Source organism: Micromesistius poutassou, assembly GCF_964030765.1.
Source record: "Micromesistius poutassou genome assembly, contig: SUPER_1_unloc_1, whole genome shotgun sequence".
Taxonomy (NCBI): Eukaryota; Metazoa; Chordata; class Actinopteri; order Gadiformes; family Gadidae; genus Micromesistius; species Micromesistius poutassou.
Window position 1 is genome coordinate 348,871 of NW_028180643.1, and position 14,169 is coordinate 363,039.

A 14,169-nucleotide genomic window follows, 5' to 3' on the forward strand; every position below is an offset into this window, starting at 1 on the left:
AAGGCCTTTAGTAAAGACTGGATCCACAAAGAGGAGACATAATGTGAATAAGAAAGAGGGAAGGATTTGACAGATTGAGATTGTTGTGTTGTAATATCTTCCCTCCACACACTGATGAAGAGGTGAATGGAGACTCCACTGTTGTTGTGACGTGTTGGAGGAAACGTCTCCAGAGGTCAGAGCTTATTGTCCCCCAAGCCACCAGTGAGTTGAGGAAGAGCCAGCGGAAGGGACTGAAGACTGGGCCCACGTCAGGGGGCAGGACCCCTTAGAGACCTGCTGGGACTGAAGACTGGGCCCACGTCAGGGGGAAGGACCCCTTAGAGACCTGCTGGGACTGAAGACTGGGCCCACGTCAGGGGGCAGGACCCCTTTGAGACCTGCTGGGACTGAAGACTGGGCCCACGTCAGGGGGCAGGACCCCTTTGAGACCTGCTGGGACTGAAGACTGGGCCCACGTCAGGGGGCAGGACCCCTTAGAGACCTGCTGGGACTGAAGACTGGGCCCACGTCAGGGGGCAGGACCCCTTAGAGACCTGGGACTGAAGACTGGGCCCACGTCAGGGGGCAGGACCTCTTATGCCGCCAGTACCAACTCGACTCGACTCGCCTTGACTCAACTCGGTTTGGTTGCGTTTCCATCTAAAAAAGTACCTCTTCAATGTGGGCTGTCGTGGCAATTCCCCTTTAACAGAGATTGCGTCTAGGCCAGATGAGATTCCCACTGCAATAAAGCACACAATACATTGGAAAGTAAAATGTTCTAGGTTTAATGCATGCATACATTAGACTCCTCTCTAGCAGAGTGAGTCCTGATTACAAGTTGACATGGTTTTTTATACAGTTTCAGACCCTCCCCACACAAAAGGTTCATGAAAGAGGAAATGAGCAAATTCTTCTCTTTACGGCCCTTCGGTCCAAACACAGAGGAATGTATAGATTGGGGTTCCCGACAAACAAATGCAAATTCCAGATGCTTATCTTTGTGGCGTTATCACCTAAAGACAAGGGTCATTAGACAGCGGGGAGGAAATGGGCAGGACAATTAGGGTTGAAACTGAGGACACTACATGTTATACAAGAACAGACAAACTTATCAAACAACAATTCAAATAAGAGGATTTTTCCATCACAGGGCGGGTCGTAGAAAAGAACCTCTCCACCATGGGCGGGTCGTCATTAGGTTTTAATCACGGGAGACGCGATTCCCGGAAAATCTGAATCTGATCAAGACTATTTCCTGATTCCCGGGAAAGGTTATGATGGGAAATAAAATAAAATAAAAAGCGCAATGACTGCGCGTCTATTGTTGTCATACGGTAACGTTGATAGAGGTGAAACTCGAGCCCTAGGAAAGGAACGACACTGAAACGAAACAGTGAAACGCTGATCCTCCGGAGCCGGTCCGTGGACTCCAGCCACGCCGGACACACACAACCACGCCCGCCACACATAACGACGCGCAGCCTAACTCTAGCCCCGGGAAAGGAGCGACACACACGGCGAAACGCTGATCAGTGTCCCCCTCGGGAGCGGGTTCGTGGACTCCAACCACGCCGGACACAATTTAACTTTGAGTGATTATTCCCATTTACAGCCGCTGGCCAATCAGTTACCAGCAGCCTGTTTACGTCACACAAAAGTACCTACTCCTCTCGCTTGGAACCTCGACGGAGGTAGTACTAAAAAAAAGTACCCGGTACTAGGTACCAGGTACTTTTTTTGCCAATGGAAACGCAAAAAAGGCGTGGCGAGTCGAGTCGAGTCGAGCTGGTACTGGCGGTGGAAAAGCGGCATTTGAGACCTGGGACTGAGACTGGGCCCACGTCAGGGGGCAGGACACCTTACAGACCTGGGACTGATGACTGGGCCCACGTCAGGGGGCAGGACCCCTTAGAGCAGTGGTTCCCAACCTTTTTTCCTTGAAGACCCCCTGCGTAGTACATAGTACAACTAAGTACAACGGCAAAATGCTAACTTCCTGACTGTGGGAAACACACCCCTGGTTGACAAGTAATCGTGTGGCTGAGTAATCGTGTGGCTGAACATGTTTAATAAACATGTTTTAATTCGCTTGTTGTTCTACTTTTATGATTAGTGGGACTTTAGTTGTGCTCTTGTATTGTCCTGGGGTGCGATTCCCAAAACAGTCAGGAAGTTAGCATATGCCGACATATTACTAAGCCCAGTTGTACGATGCATCAGCTGAAGTACGAGTGTTTCCCAAAAATCTCCAGCTAACATAGCAATACAGAGCTGAGTTCTTCGTCGAATAGCTGCATACTCATCAGCTAATACTCAGTGAACAGATGTTTATCATCAGCTAATACACAGTGAACAGATGTTTATCATCAGCTAATACACAGTGAACAGATGTTTTTCATCAGCTAATACACAGTGAACAGATGTTTATCATCAGCTAATACACAGTGAACAGATGTTTATCATCAGCTAATACACAGTGAACAGATGTTTTTCATCAGCTAATACATAGTGAACAGATGTTTTTCATCAGCTAATACATAATGAACAGATGTTTATCATCAGCTAATACACAGTGAACAGATGTTTATCATCAGCTAATACATAGTGAACAGATGTTTTCTGAAGGCCGAGTTCAGAGTTGCTCTGAGGCATTCAATCATTCACAGGTGGAAGCCTCACAAACTTTGATATTTAGACTAGAGAGATGTCTGTCTGTCTGTCTGTCTGTCTGTCGGTCTCATCTAGTCTCCTCTGGTCTCATCTGGTCTCGTCTGGTCTCGTCTGAGTCTGTCTGATTGGACTCTGGGGCTGGGTGAGGCTGCACACCTGTTGCTCGTTGACCAATCAGTGGTCAACAGGTTGAATGGGCTCTATGCACGCAGCACTTCCGCATTGGTCTCAGAATGCTTCTACAAATCCGGTTCCGGTGTTACACCCAAGGGGGGCGCTGTTGAACATTTTCTGAACCATGCACAAGTTTGAAGCGTAGACAGGCATGAAGTCGTTCATGTGCGGAAACGTGCACAAGCTTAAAACGTAGCATTTGTATCGTCATCGACACCCTGATTTGAATTGATTAGCATTTTACAGACCCATAGTATGGATCAACGTGCTATTTCGGTATCCGGTAAAAAAAAACGGATGACGATACAAATGTTACGTTTTAAGCTTGTGCATGTTTCCACACGTGAACGACTTGTGTCGACGCTTCAGACTCGTGCATGTTTATAAAAAAATAACTGTGCCGCCTAGGGTCACACTTTGTGGTGGGTCGCAGAAATTGGTGTAACAGCAGAACCAGATTTGTAGAAGCATTCTGAGACCAATGCGGAAGTGTTGCGTGCATAGAGCCCATTAATCTGAGGACTGACCCGGTCTCACAACCCAAACGTGTGTTTGGATCCCATAGTTCCTGTTGTGTGACTTCATTCCAAACATCACTTTAAAGTTTGTAGTTATTGTAAAGACACCTAGACACAAGGTGTTAATGTTTAAAGCCGGTTTATTGTAGAGTTTGCAGACAATGAGACATGAAGATAGTGATCCATGTTGCCATGTAGGAGAGCTCCCTGAGTGTGTGTGGTGATGGCTGGCTGAACCTGTGTCCATTGATTACTCAATGCACAACAGGTTTATAGCCTCACCCAGCCCCAGAGTCTGTCTGACTTGGGCCAGGTGAGGTACCCACTCCACAAACCCCCAACACCAAATTGAGGCTGGGGAGAATCCCCAACCGATGTTTACTTTCCCCCCACTAACAACCACTAACCCAAAATTACATAAGCTGGACTCTGACCAGGGTTACCGTACCCAATGAAAACAAGGGATTATATATTTTACCATACCTAGAATAAATATAAAAAAGCCCCACTGTCCTCATACCTTCCCAGTGTGGCCTCTAAGCCACCTCCCCCCTCCATCCTGGAGACCAGAGGCCTGGGCTGCTGCCTTGACTGGCCATGTGTTGCAGGGCTGTCTGGATGGGCTAACTACAGCGGGGCAAATGATGTCATTTATTTATACAGTCAAATTATTGGTTTTCGGGTCAGTGATATTAGAATTACACTAGCAAACCAACATTAGCTATGTAACATTTATATATGCAAAAGAGACACAAACCAGCACGTTCACAACTGGATGAAGTGTTAACATTATTAAAACACACATTAATTATATATATATAACGATTGACTGGAAAACATGAGTTAAACTTCAGAGTCTGATCTTCCTTGAACATCAGAATCAATAAATAAATATAACCCCATCTTCAATTCCCTCAATTCAACCATATCAATCAAAGTTTGAGATTAAACCCTACTTTTGTGTATAATTTCTAAATCAGCCAAGCCAGACAGAGACAAAAACCAACAGATACTTTATATAGTCTTTTGATACCATCTTCAACTTACAATCTCCACAACTACATCTACTCATAAAGAAGTGAATTGATTATGTACTAAATAAATGTATCATATATGCTTTGCTAGCACAAAATGTGGCCAAATGCCCAAAATGACAATGAATGAATACAGAACAAGCCAACTACCACAGACACTCACACTGAGCTATAGCATTCAGAAGCTTCACTATGTTGGACGTCATCGGAATCAGCAGCTATGCTCCCCAGTGAGGCCAAGTTAGGTGCAGCGAATTTGATTCTCTCTTGTGGAAGTATAGAAGTGCAACTTCTTCACTCCCTCTGTCTGACCTGCAGAAAAATAAATATATACAATATATATTAATAAAAGTGGCGTAAATTACCTACAGCTGGTTACACTCATTCACATCCTTAGGTTGAGTGTAGTACTTATGAGGACTTTTATTTTCCCAAACAGGAAGCTTGATCCTCTTACTATTTCCATCTGTTTGTAAAGCCTCACAAACTTTGATATTTAGACTAGAGAGATGTCTGTCTGTCTGTCTGTCTGTCGGTCTCGTCTAGTCTCCTCTGGTCTCATCTGGTCTCGTCTGAGCCTGTCTGATTGGACTCTGGCACAGCACAGCCGCCTCCCCACCAGAGTGATGTTCCTCCCCATCTCCTGAATGCTGACGGAGGGTGGAGCAGGCCCTAACTCTGGGGGACCAAAAGACGAGAGGAGAGGGATTTTCACTCTCAGCCCTGTCAGTATCCCTTTATGTATCTTTGAGCAGACACCTTAACCCTACCCACTATTAAGACATTTAGCAGACACTTTTGCATTTCCAAAAGTGTTATTTTGTATCAGTTTTTTTCCGTCTGATTGCAATATAATGATTCTTTCTTTTTAAGAATATACTTATTGTAAGTCACTTTGGATGAAAGCGTCTGGCAAATGCCCTAAATGTAAATGTATAGTTATTTTTTACACTAAATCACCAGTCAGTGTGGGATGTGTTTAAATGCATAAACAACACCTTCAGACACTTTACTCGCTCACAGAAATCTCAGCCCACTTGAACTCAAATGTTGTGAAGGGCTTTGAGTTGTCTTGGACCATACAGAGGACCACTTACTTTTATACTTCACTCTGAAAAATACAGACATTCAGAACTGTCAACAGTCCGTTATACACAAGTGTTGCTGCAAAAAGGCCATTGCCAGTGGGAAACAGTGGAAAGAAGAAGTTATCTACACTCCTTATGCTTCCTCCCTCCCATAGCAACAAAACATCAATGGAAATAATAACAAACCATAAGACTTTATTAACTGAATATTTATAATATATTTACATTTGATTATTTTATTGTACATTTGTCTATTTCAAGAATAAAATCCCACGTACCACCTGCAGTACCCTCGTGTACCACCTGCAGTACCCTCGTGTACCACCAGTGGTATGAGTACCACCTGCAGTACCCTCGTGTACCACCTGCAGTACCCTCATGTACCACCAGTGGTATGAGTACTACCTGCAGTACCCTCGTGTACCACCAGTGGTACGCGTACCACCTGCAGTACCCTCGTGTACCACCTGCAGTACCCTCATGTACCACCAGTGGTACGCGTACCACCTGCAGTACCCTCGTGTTCCACCTGCAGTGCCCTCGTGTTCCGTCTTTCAGGTTGAAAACACTGTATGCAGATTGTACTTTGCTGGATGCTTCTACCCAAAGCGTCTTACAATACTGCTGGTGCCTACATTAGTATAACAGGTAGTGGGAGACCAACCCCTGACCCTGGCCATGTTAATGCCATGCTCAACTAGTTGAGCTATAAGGAACAGCAGCATTTTACGTTTGACCACTGATGTTTTACCACTGGTACTTCCCCCTCTGATGATACTGGTACACCCATCCCCCCCTCTGATGATACTGGTACACCCATCCCCCTCTGGTGATACTGGTACACCCATCCCCCTCTGATGATACTGGTACACCCATCCCCCTCTGATGATACTGGTACACCCATCCCCCCTCTGATGATACCGGTACACCCATCCCCCCTCTGATGATCATGTAATGATGGTCGGGGTTCCTACCTCCGTACACTTTGACCTCACACAACTGCAGGTAGCTTGCTTCATCAGAGGACCTGTAGAAATTGATAAACCTTCCTTCCATTCCCCAACACTTGACAGTCTGAGTCAAGCAGCCTGGGTCATCGTTGATGATGGCACACCTGAGGAAAAGAGACAGAGAAGATACAGTAGTCTGGTGAAGGTATCAGAGACCAGAATCCAGTAGCTGGTGGCTTTGGTAGTTGGCCATCACTTTGATTCAGGGAACCTGAGGTCTGAACTTCAAGTCCTGTATTCAGATCAGGACTTGCAGGATGGCAGGGGAAAGCTATGTGATTTCTTGGTGTTCCTTAAAGACATGTAGTTGGACAGTGCAATGCCTCAGCTTTACAACTGTTCTCATTAGTGGCAACAATTGGAGCTACATCTACAGGTATAGAAAGGAGCTTCTCCTGTTTAAAGTGTTATGTTATTTTTAATCCAGGAAAGGTCGCCAAGACAGGATCGCTTTTAACTGACTTTATTTGGTAAAGGTTTTAGTCTATTGTCTACGAAACAAAAGGAGAGCAATTGTGTATAACACGCGCGGAGCGTCTCTAAGCTTTATATCTACAATACGCCGCCAAAGAGATTCTAACGAGATTCTAACGATACGGCTAGGGCAGGGTTAGGGTTAGCCCTAGGGTTAGGGTTAGCCCTAACCTTTCCCGGGAGATTCTGTTGTGGCGATTCCCCCTCTGGTTTGTGGCAATCTCTCTGGCTTGTGGCGATCCCTTCCAAAGCTGAAAATGGTGCTTAAATAGACAGGTAAAAGTAGGCTTCTTCTACAACGTGCTCACTTCATCTGTGTGTCCGTTGTTGCCCCCTCTTGACTATGTGCAAGTGTTGCAGCTTTACTGCATGTGCTCGGTGCTGCCCCCTGTGGCCATGCGAGGATATTACCTCTTAAATATTGTATGTGCCCAGTGCTGCTCCCTGTGGCTATGTGAGGATATTATGGCTGAAATATGTCACAAAAGCGGCTCAAGTCCTACACCCATAACACAATGGGCCATGACCGTTTAAGCATCCTAGCTCTGCTGTCCATTGAGAGGACACTGGTCAAGTCACTGGAAAATACAGCTAAAGTTGGTATGACAGGGTCTACAGAGCATTTCCTTGAAAAGGAACAGAGAGCAGAATTTACGTATAGATAAATTGACAATTTATATGATGTAGGCCGAAAATTAGCTTCCCCTCTTTGAAAGACCATCACTGGTGCCACCAGTGATTCACCTTGGATTGTCGATGCCGTTGTTCACCAGTGAATCTCTGATGAGTATTTCCACGCCATTGAGCCTGTCTCTATAGGCATTCCTATTAGTGACCTGGATCTCTGACACCCGGTACACACCAGTCAGCTCCAGCCTCCACCATGCTTTGGTCTGATAGGCGGTAGCGCTGCAGCTGTAATGCTCCCACTGAGGGTCGCTGTTCTCATCGATGGCGTGTTCAGCCTTCCCCAGGTTGTAGACTGAATAGCCGTGCCGCTCAACGCCACGTTAAAGCGGGATGCAGCTTAATGGAGAGTAAAACCACAGAGTAGTTTGTCAAGAAGCATTTTGGTATTCAAAACAAATTGAAATATATGCCTGTTTGGATAACTTGTCATCAGCCACTAATTGGGGTACAAAGAAATACCTGAAAATCCAGGTGACTTCCATTGGAGGACCAGAACACCTGGTGATGAGAAAATAAAAAAAGTAATTTACTTAATATAAATATTTCAGCTTTTATTGACAAGCATATATGCAACTATGCAACTACTAGGTATCTCTGAGATCATCAAACTATTTGTGGTAGGAATGTTACACATGCCGACAATCACAAAGACAAAGGAGGTTGTCAACAGTCAAAAGTAATTGCAGGTCCATTTATATTAATTCAATACAATGAACTGGATAATGATAAATACTGTAGTGCTGTGTGGAAAACATACCAATGAAACTGCAGATGAGACGACTGGACCCCATGGTTCTGGAGAATGGTTCAGACAATAGATAATACTAGCTACTAGGTATACATTCCTTCATATTAACACACCATTAAAAGTTCAAACAAAAAGATCCTTTTGGATGGAGATATAAGTGACTGAAATATTACATTAATCTGAGGCGTCAAAAATTTGGAGTATTACATCACAAAACAATACAAAATAATCTTAAAATAGTTTTTCTCTCTGAGTTAAAGAGGCTACTCACTGGGAAAGATGTTGTCTTGAATGAAGCGTCTGCATCTAAGACTAGCATCAGATCAACTTGGATTTGCATTAAGTCATGCAAATGCTCTTGTTTGCAAATCCTACTGCTCAAGCACTAACTATGAGGGTGATTAGGGGAGGTTCTTTGCAGGAAAGAAACCGTGAGAGACATGAGGTGAATTTAACAAAAAATGGCTCTCTTTATTACAACAGAACCTGCCTTGGTTTAAGGGACAGGGGAGAACTGGTAAGCAAGGCTGGATGAGCTCAATGGTCGGGCCAGGGTGGAGCCAGTTGCCTGTTAGTTAGTTAGTTAGTTGGGTGCGTCGGTGCTGACGGAGAGGGTAGCTACGTGCTATCATAGACTAAAAGCTACGGAGCTAGCTGAAGCCTGTACAACCGCAGAGGTTGCTGGGTAGTGTAGTTATGTTTGTTACAAACACATAACACATTGTGTGTATATTATGCACTTTGCATCAAATATATTGCAATGTTCAGTTCCTACAATCAATCATTTCCCATTTGGCCAACAAACTTCCGTCAGCACATGGGGGACCTGCTAGCTAAAGGAAGGGGCGGGACCACCCAGCTCTATGTGGGAGCCCGTTAGCGTAGCCGCTAGCATCCCAATAGCCCCACAGAGGAGATGTTACACCTTTGCAGGGATTGACTCCCTCTGTATAGGCGTGATATGATGCAAGTATTCCTGAGTATTTCTTGTTCAACTAATAAAGTCGAGCACTTAGGGTCGATGTTCACAACTTTTCAGGTCATCAGATGCATCAACAGAAGCACAAGATTTGACAACCAAAAACTGCAGGGTTATCTAAATCCCTGAAGGCAAACAGTCTGTGAATATACAAATACGAAGGACTCTGGTAGAGGCAGAAGGGAGAGAGAGAGCAAGAGGGGGTTGAAGGGAGAGGTAAATATGTGTATATTTGCATTTGGTCGTGGCGTCTTAAACCAGAGTGTGTCACGGCTTGTGCAGGCAGGTGAACCCAAATGCAGAGATCAGACTCAGAGGGTTTAGGTGCAAATTGAAGCTTTACTTACTTCATGTACACAGACAGAAACAAACAATGAACCGACAAACTGGGGAACCTCCAATATATAGAATAAAATTTAATAAATAGATATGTGTGAATAGAATAAAAAAATAAAACAGGTGATAAACATTACACTAATGACACAGAAAATACAGTGTGTGTGTGATTAATGACAGCATTACCTTTGTGCATGGTTTCTTGGTGTTGATGTATGTGTGGGTGTATGTGTGTCCATTGATTGTGTGTGTGTGAGGATTTGAAGATCACTGACAGAATTGGATAGAATTTGTGCGTGATCGTACCCGTTCTCGACGTCAGCGCTGATTAGAGGCAGAGATGCTCACTAGTCTTTTATTGCAAGGCCAAGTTAAGTCTCAAGTCTCTTATGGCGGTCATGGTTCGTTACCGATACTGATTGTTCAAATCCCTGTAGGCAAACAGTCTGTGAATATACAAATACGAAAGGAGGAAGGGAGACGAAGGGAGTGACAGCGAAAGGAGAGGGAGGTTAATATAAGTATATATATTTGCATTTGGCGGGGGCGTCTTAAAACAGGGAGTGTGTCACAGCTTGTGCAGGGAGGTGAAGCAGAACGCAGACATCAGACTCAGAACTGTCGGTGCAAAGAAGCTTTACTTCATGTAAACAGACGGAAACAAACCAACAACAAACAAGGAACCGACAAACTAGGGTAGAAACTAGACAACTTTAAATAGACGGAACACAGGTGAACCGAACGACTCTGACAACCCCCCCACCACAGAGGGAGTGCGACCCCATGACCCCAGACTCTGGCCCTATGACGCCGGGTCCTCTGAGCCTCTGAGCCCTGGGGTCAAGAGACTGAGGCCCAATTCACCACACACACACTGTTATGTGTTAAAATGGCAGCAAAGGCAGGAAGAGAGTCATGGATGAGTTTCAAATATTTATCTGAAAAACTTCAGCATTAAGGTTTTCATAATTCACAATATTACACTACTTTTTCCCTCTTTCCTAAACACAAAGGTTCACATTCAGAAGAATGTCCATTAATGTCCATCGCGACCATGGAGCGTCGGAGAGCGTCCAAATAATAAGGCGTCCACGAGAGCGGAGAGAGTGAAGAGCGTCCAAACGATCCAACGATCAGGTGCGTCCAAACGATGAGGCGTCCGCGAGAGCGGAGAGAGTGAAGAGCGTCCAAACGATCCAACGATCAGGCGCGTCCAAACGATGAGGCGTCCGCGAGAGCGGAGAGAGTGAAGAGCGTCCAAACGATCCGGAATTCTCCGCTCTATATATCGCATGTAATCAGGAATGGGCCAATCACCAATCACTAACCCTAAACACGCATGTTGATCTGATGATTGACAAAACTAAATTAGATGACCTTATGACCACAAATAAAACATAGATACAGAATCATGTCATACAGAATCATGTCAAAATAAAACAAAACAATGTAGAAATAAAATATAAATGTAGGTTCATTACACACACACACACACACACACACAGGCAGACACACACACACACACAGGCAGACACACACACACACACAGGCAGACACACACACACACACACAGGCAGGCAGACAGACAGACTCCTACTACAGCCAGAGAGAGAGGGAGGGGAGAGAGAAGGAAGGGGGAGGGAGGGGAGGAGGGAGAGAGAGAGAGACCAAACTGGGTGTGGTCTCAGCAGCCTCACCTGCTCTGAGTCTGATTGGACTCTAGGGTTGGGGGAGGCGGCACACCTGCTGCTCATTGACCAATCAGTGGTCAGCAGGTTAATGGATGCACATTCTGATCCACAGCGTCAGTGAGGAGGAGAGAGAAGGAAGGAAGGAAGGAAGGAAAGAAAGAAAGAGAGCGAGCGAGCAAACCCACAACACCTATTAATTTAGTCGTGGTCAGTGAGTGAGTGAGAGAGCGAGAGGTGATGAAAAAGCGTTTAGATCCTTTGTGGTTTAATATTTTATATATATATATATATCGTTTTTATAATTGTTCATAATAGCATTACAAACATATATTGAGTCAACTAACCCACCCATTATGTCATTATCAAGCCTTTACTAAAAAATTTTGTTTCTACTTATTACAAGGTTACATGTACTACATATATTGGAAATCTTCTCAGTTTTGCTCATGTTTTTAATAGATTGGTTGGATGAAAAGATGCCACTGGTTGGGGAGGTCTCTGGAGAATCACATACAACAAAAGGTAAGCTGTTCAAAGTTTTTGGCTGGACCGCTGAACAGCGATCAAGGACACCACTCAATATAATGCATGCAGGCCTGAGAACAGTGACGTACAGGTCGTGCGCGAGTTTCAGTTGTAGTCAAACAAATACCAGGAAGCAGCAGGAAGACCATGGAGAAAGATGCTAACGAAGCTATTCGGTCTGTTGTGGAAACTCTGCCGAATATAGATAAATTAAAGCCGGAGCAGGAACAGGCTTTGCTTAGTTTTGTTGGTGGTCAAGATGTTGTGGCGCTTCTTCCCACGGGATTCGGGAAAAGTTTAATTTTCCAGCTGGCTCCGTTAGTGGTGAAGGAGTTTGCTAAGCATGAAATACGTCACGACCAAACGTTTGGTCGTGACGCGATTGGTTAAGGCAGATCCGGAGTGGCACTGGGCAGAGCCAATAGGTTTTAAGCACCCGCTTTCAAGTGAGCAATCGTTTGTCTCTATAGCAGTTCTAGACCATCGGTATGAATGAAATGAGTACGAAGGTCTAGTTAGGACTAGGCTACTACTCCTACACATTTTGAGCAATTGTCATCAAATTTGGTGCAGAACATCTCTGGACCAAGCCAGAAAGTTTTTTTCAGATTTGTGACATCCCATACAGTTTTATAGCTGTCCCTTAAAGTATAGTCCCCTTTTTCAAGAACATTAAATGAATGTCTTATTTTATTCAGGGTCATCACAAACCAAAAGAAAAAAGTGGACGAAAGAAGAAATCCAGGCAGTGGAAAAAACACTCATGGACTACATAACCACTGGAAAGGTTCCTGGGAAAGCCCAGTGTGTCAAGTGCATTGAAACATCACCAATAGCACTTCGAGAGAGGAAATGGGAGGGAGTGAAATTTTATGTCAAAAATCACATTGACGCTTCAAAGCGAGAGACTGTGAAACAAAGATAAGCTGGAAGATACTTTTTTTTTCAGGTATAGTTTTTTTCAGGTATAGTTTTTGCTGGCATTTTTGAACAGCAATAGAGTTGTTGCGTTGATTTTGAGTCATGTCCAACTCCTGACTTGTTGGTGTTCTGAAATCTGAAATGTTCCAAAATCCCCCCCCGACCCCCTCTCCCTCTCAGTAACTGTCTCACACACTGTCTCACTCACACACACACAAACTATCTCACACATATACACACTGACTTAAACACAGACTCACACACTACCTCCGACACGCACACTCACTCTGTCACACACACACACACACTGTCACACACACACAGACAAGCACACACACACAAACTGTCACACTCACACACACACTGACTTAAACACAGACTCACACACTATCTCCGACACACTCACTGACACCAACACTCTGTCACACACACACACAATTAAAAATATGTATATATCACTTTACTATTTTGCAGGAGATTTAAGTCCACTGCTTATATTTTACACAGACACACACACAAACTATATATATGTATATATCACTTTACTATTTTGCGGGAGGTTTAAGTCCCTTGTTTCTATTTTTTTCATGATATATTTTGTAACCCTATTATGTACAAAGGATGTAGGAGGTAGTCATGCATTAAATCAGCATGCATTGGAGACCTCTGTTTTATTTGAAAACCGTGAAGAGATTTATGGTTGATGTTGAAGGTGGTCTTCATCCAGACCGGCAAAGAGACCTTTGTTATATATAGAAGCCGTAGAATTGATTTATGGTGGATTTATTTATGTTTTTTTCAAAAATTTATGTTTTTGAACTGGACATGTTTTAAATGATCTGTTATTAAAATTGTGATAAGAAGTTAGCTGGAACCCTGAAAGGCTAAGAGGATTGCTCAAGGGTTGTTCAGTAAGCAATGCTGTGATGTTTGTTCACAGACAGACAGACAGACCAGAGGTTGAGAATATTGTATCGATTAGATGTTGACCAACGGAAAACTAGATAAATATAATAATAATAATAATACTTTTTTTGTAATGGTATAGACAGGTCAGGGACTTGAATAGCTAGAAAACTGTTTTGGAAATAGTAATGAACAGGTCAGGGACTTGTGTAGCTATAAGAACGTAAAGATGAAACTGGGGTTTTACTTTATTAGAATAAGTCATATGCACGTTTGATGTGGTATGCAGAAGGTAGAGGTGTAGCAAAGGTTAGACAATATTAAATACAAACAATATGTAGCATAAATAAAGATCAGGTCATCCGATTTAAATAGTTGGGTTAAGAAAAGAGACAATTGAATAGAATAATAAAGCATAAA

At 43.8% G+C, this 14,169-nt stretch overlaps 1 protein-coding gene across 1 annotated transcript; it reads right to left on the minus strand.

The window, feature by feature from the left end:
* Positions 1 to 355: 355 nt before the first annotated feature.
* LOC311338037 (fucolectin-like) lies at positions 356 to 9,902 on the minus strand (the record flags this gene model as incomplete). Its single annotated transcript, XM_084488954.1, has 5 exons — positions 356 to 448; positions 4,974 to 5,053; positions 6,444 to 6,583; positions 7,698 to 7,935; positions 9,893 to 9,902. 5 exons carry the CDS (start codon positions 9,900 to 9,902, stop codon positions 356 to 358), a joined length of 561 nt encoding a protein of 186 aa, XP_084345080.1.
* Between the last annotated feature and the right edge of the window lie 4,267 nt (positions 9,903 to 14,169).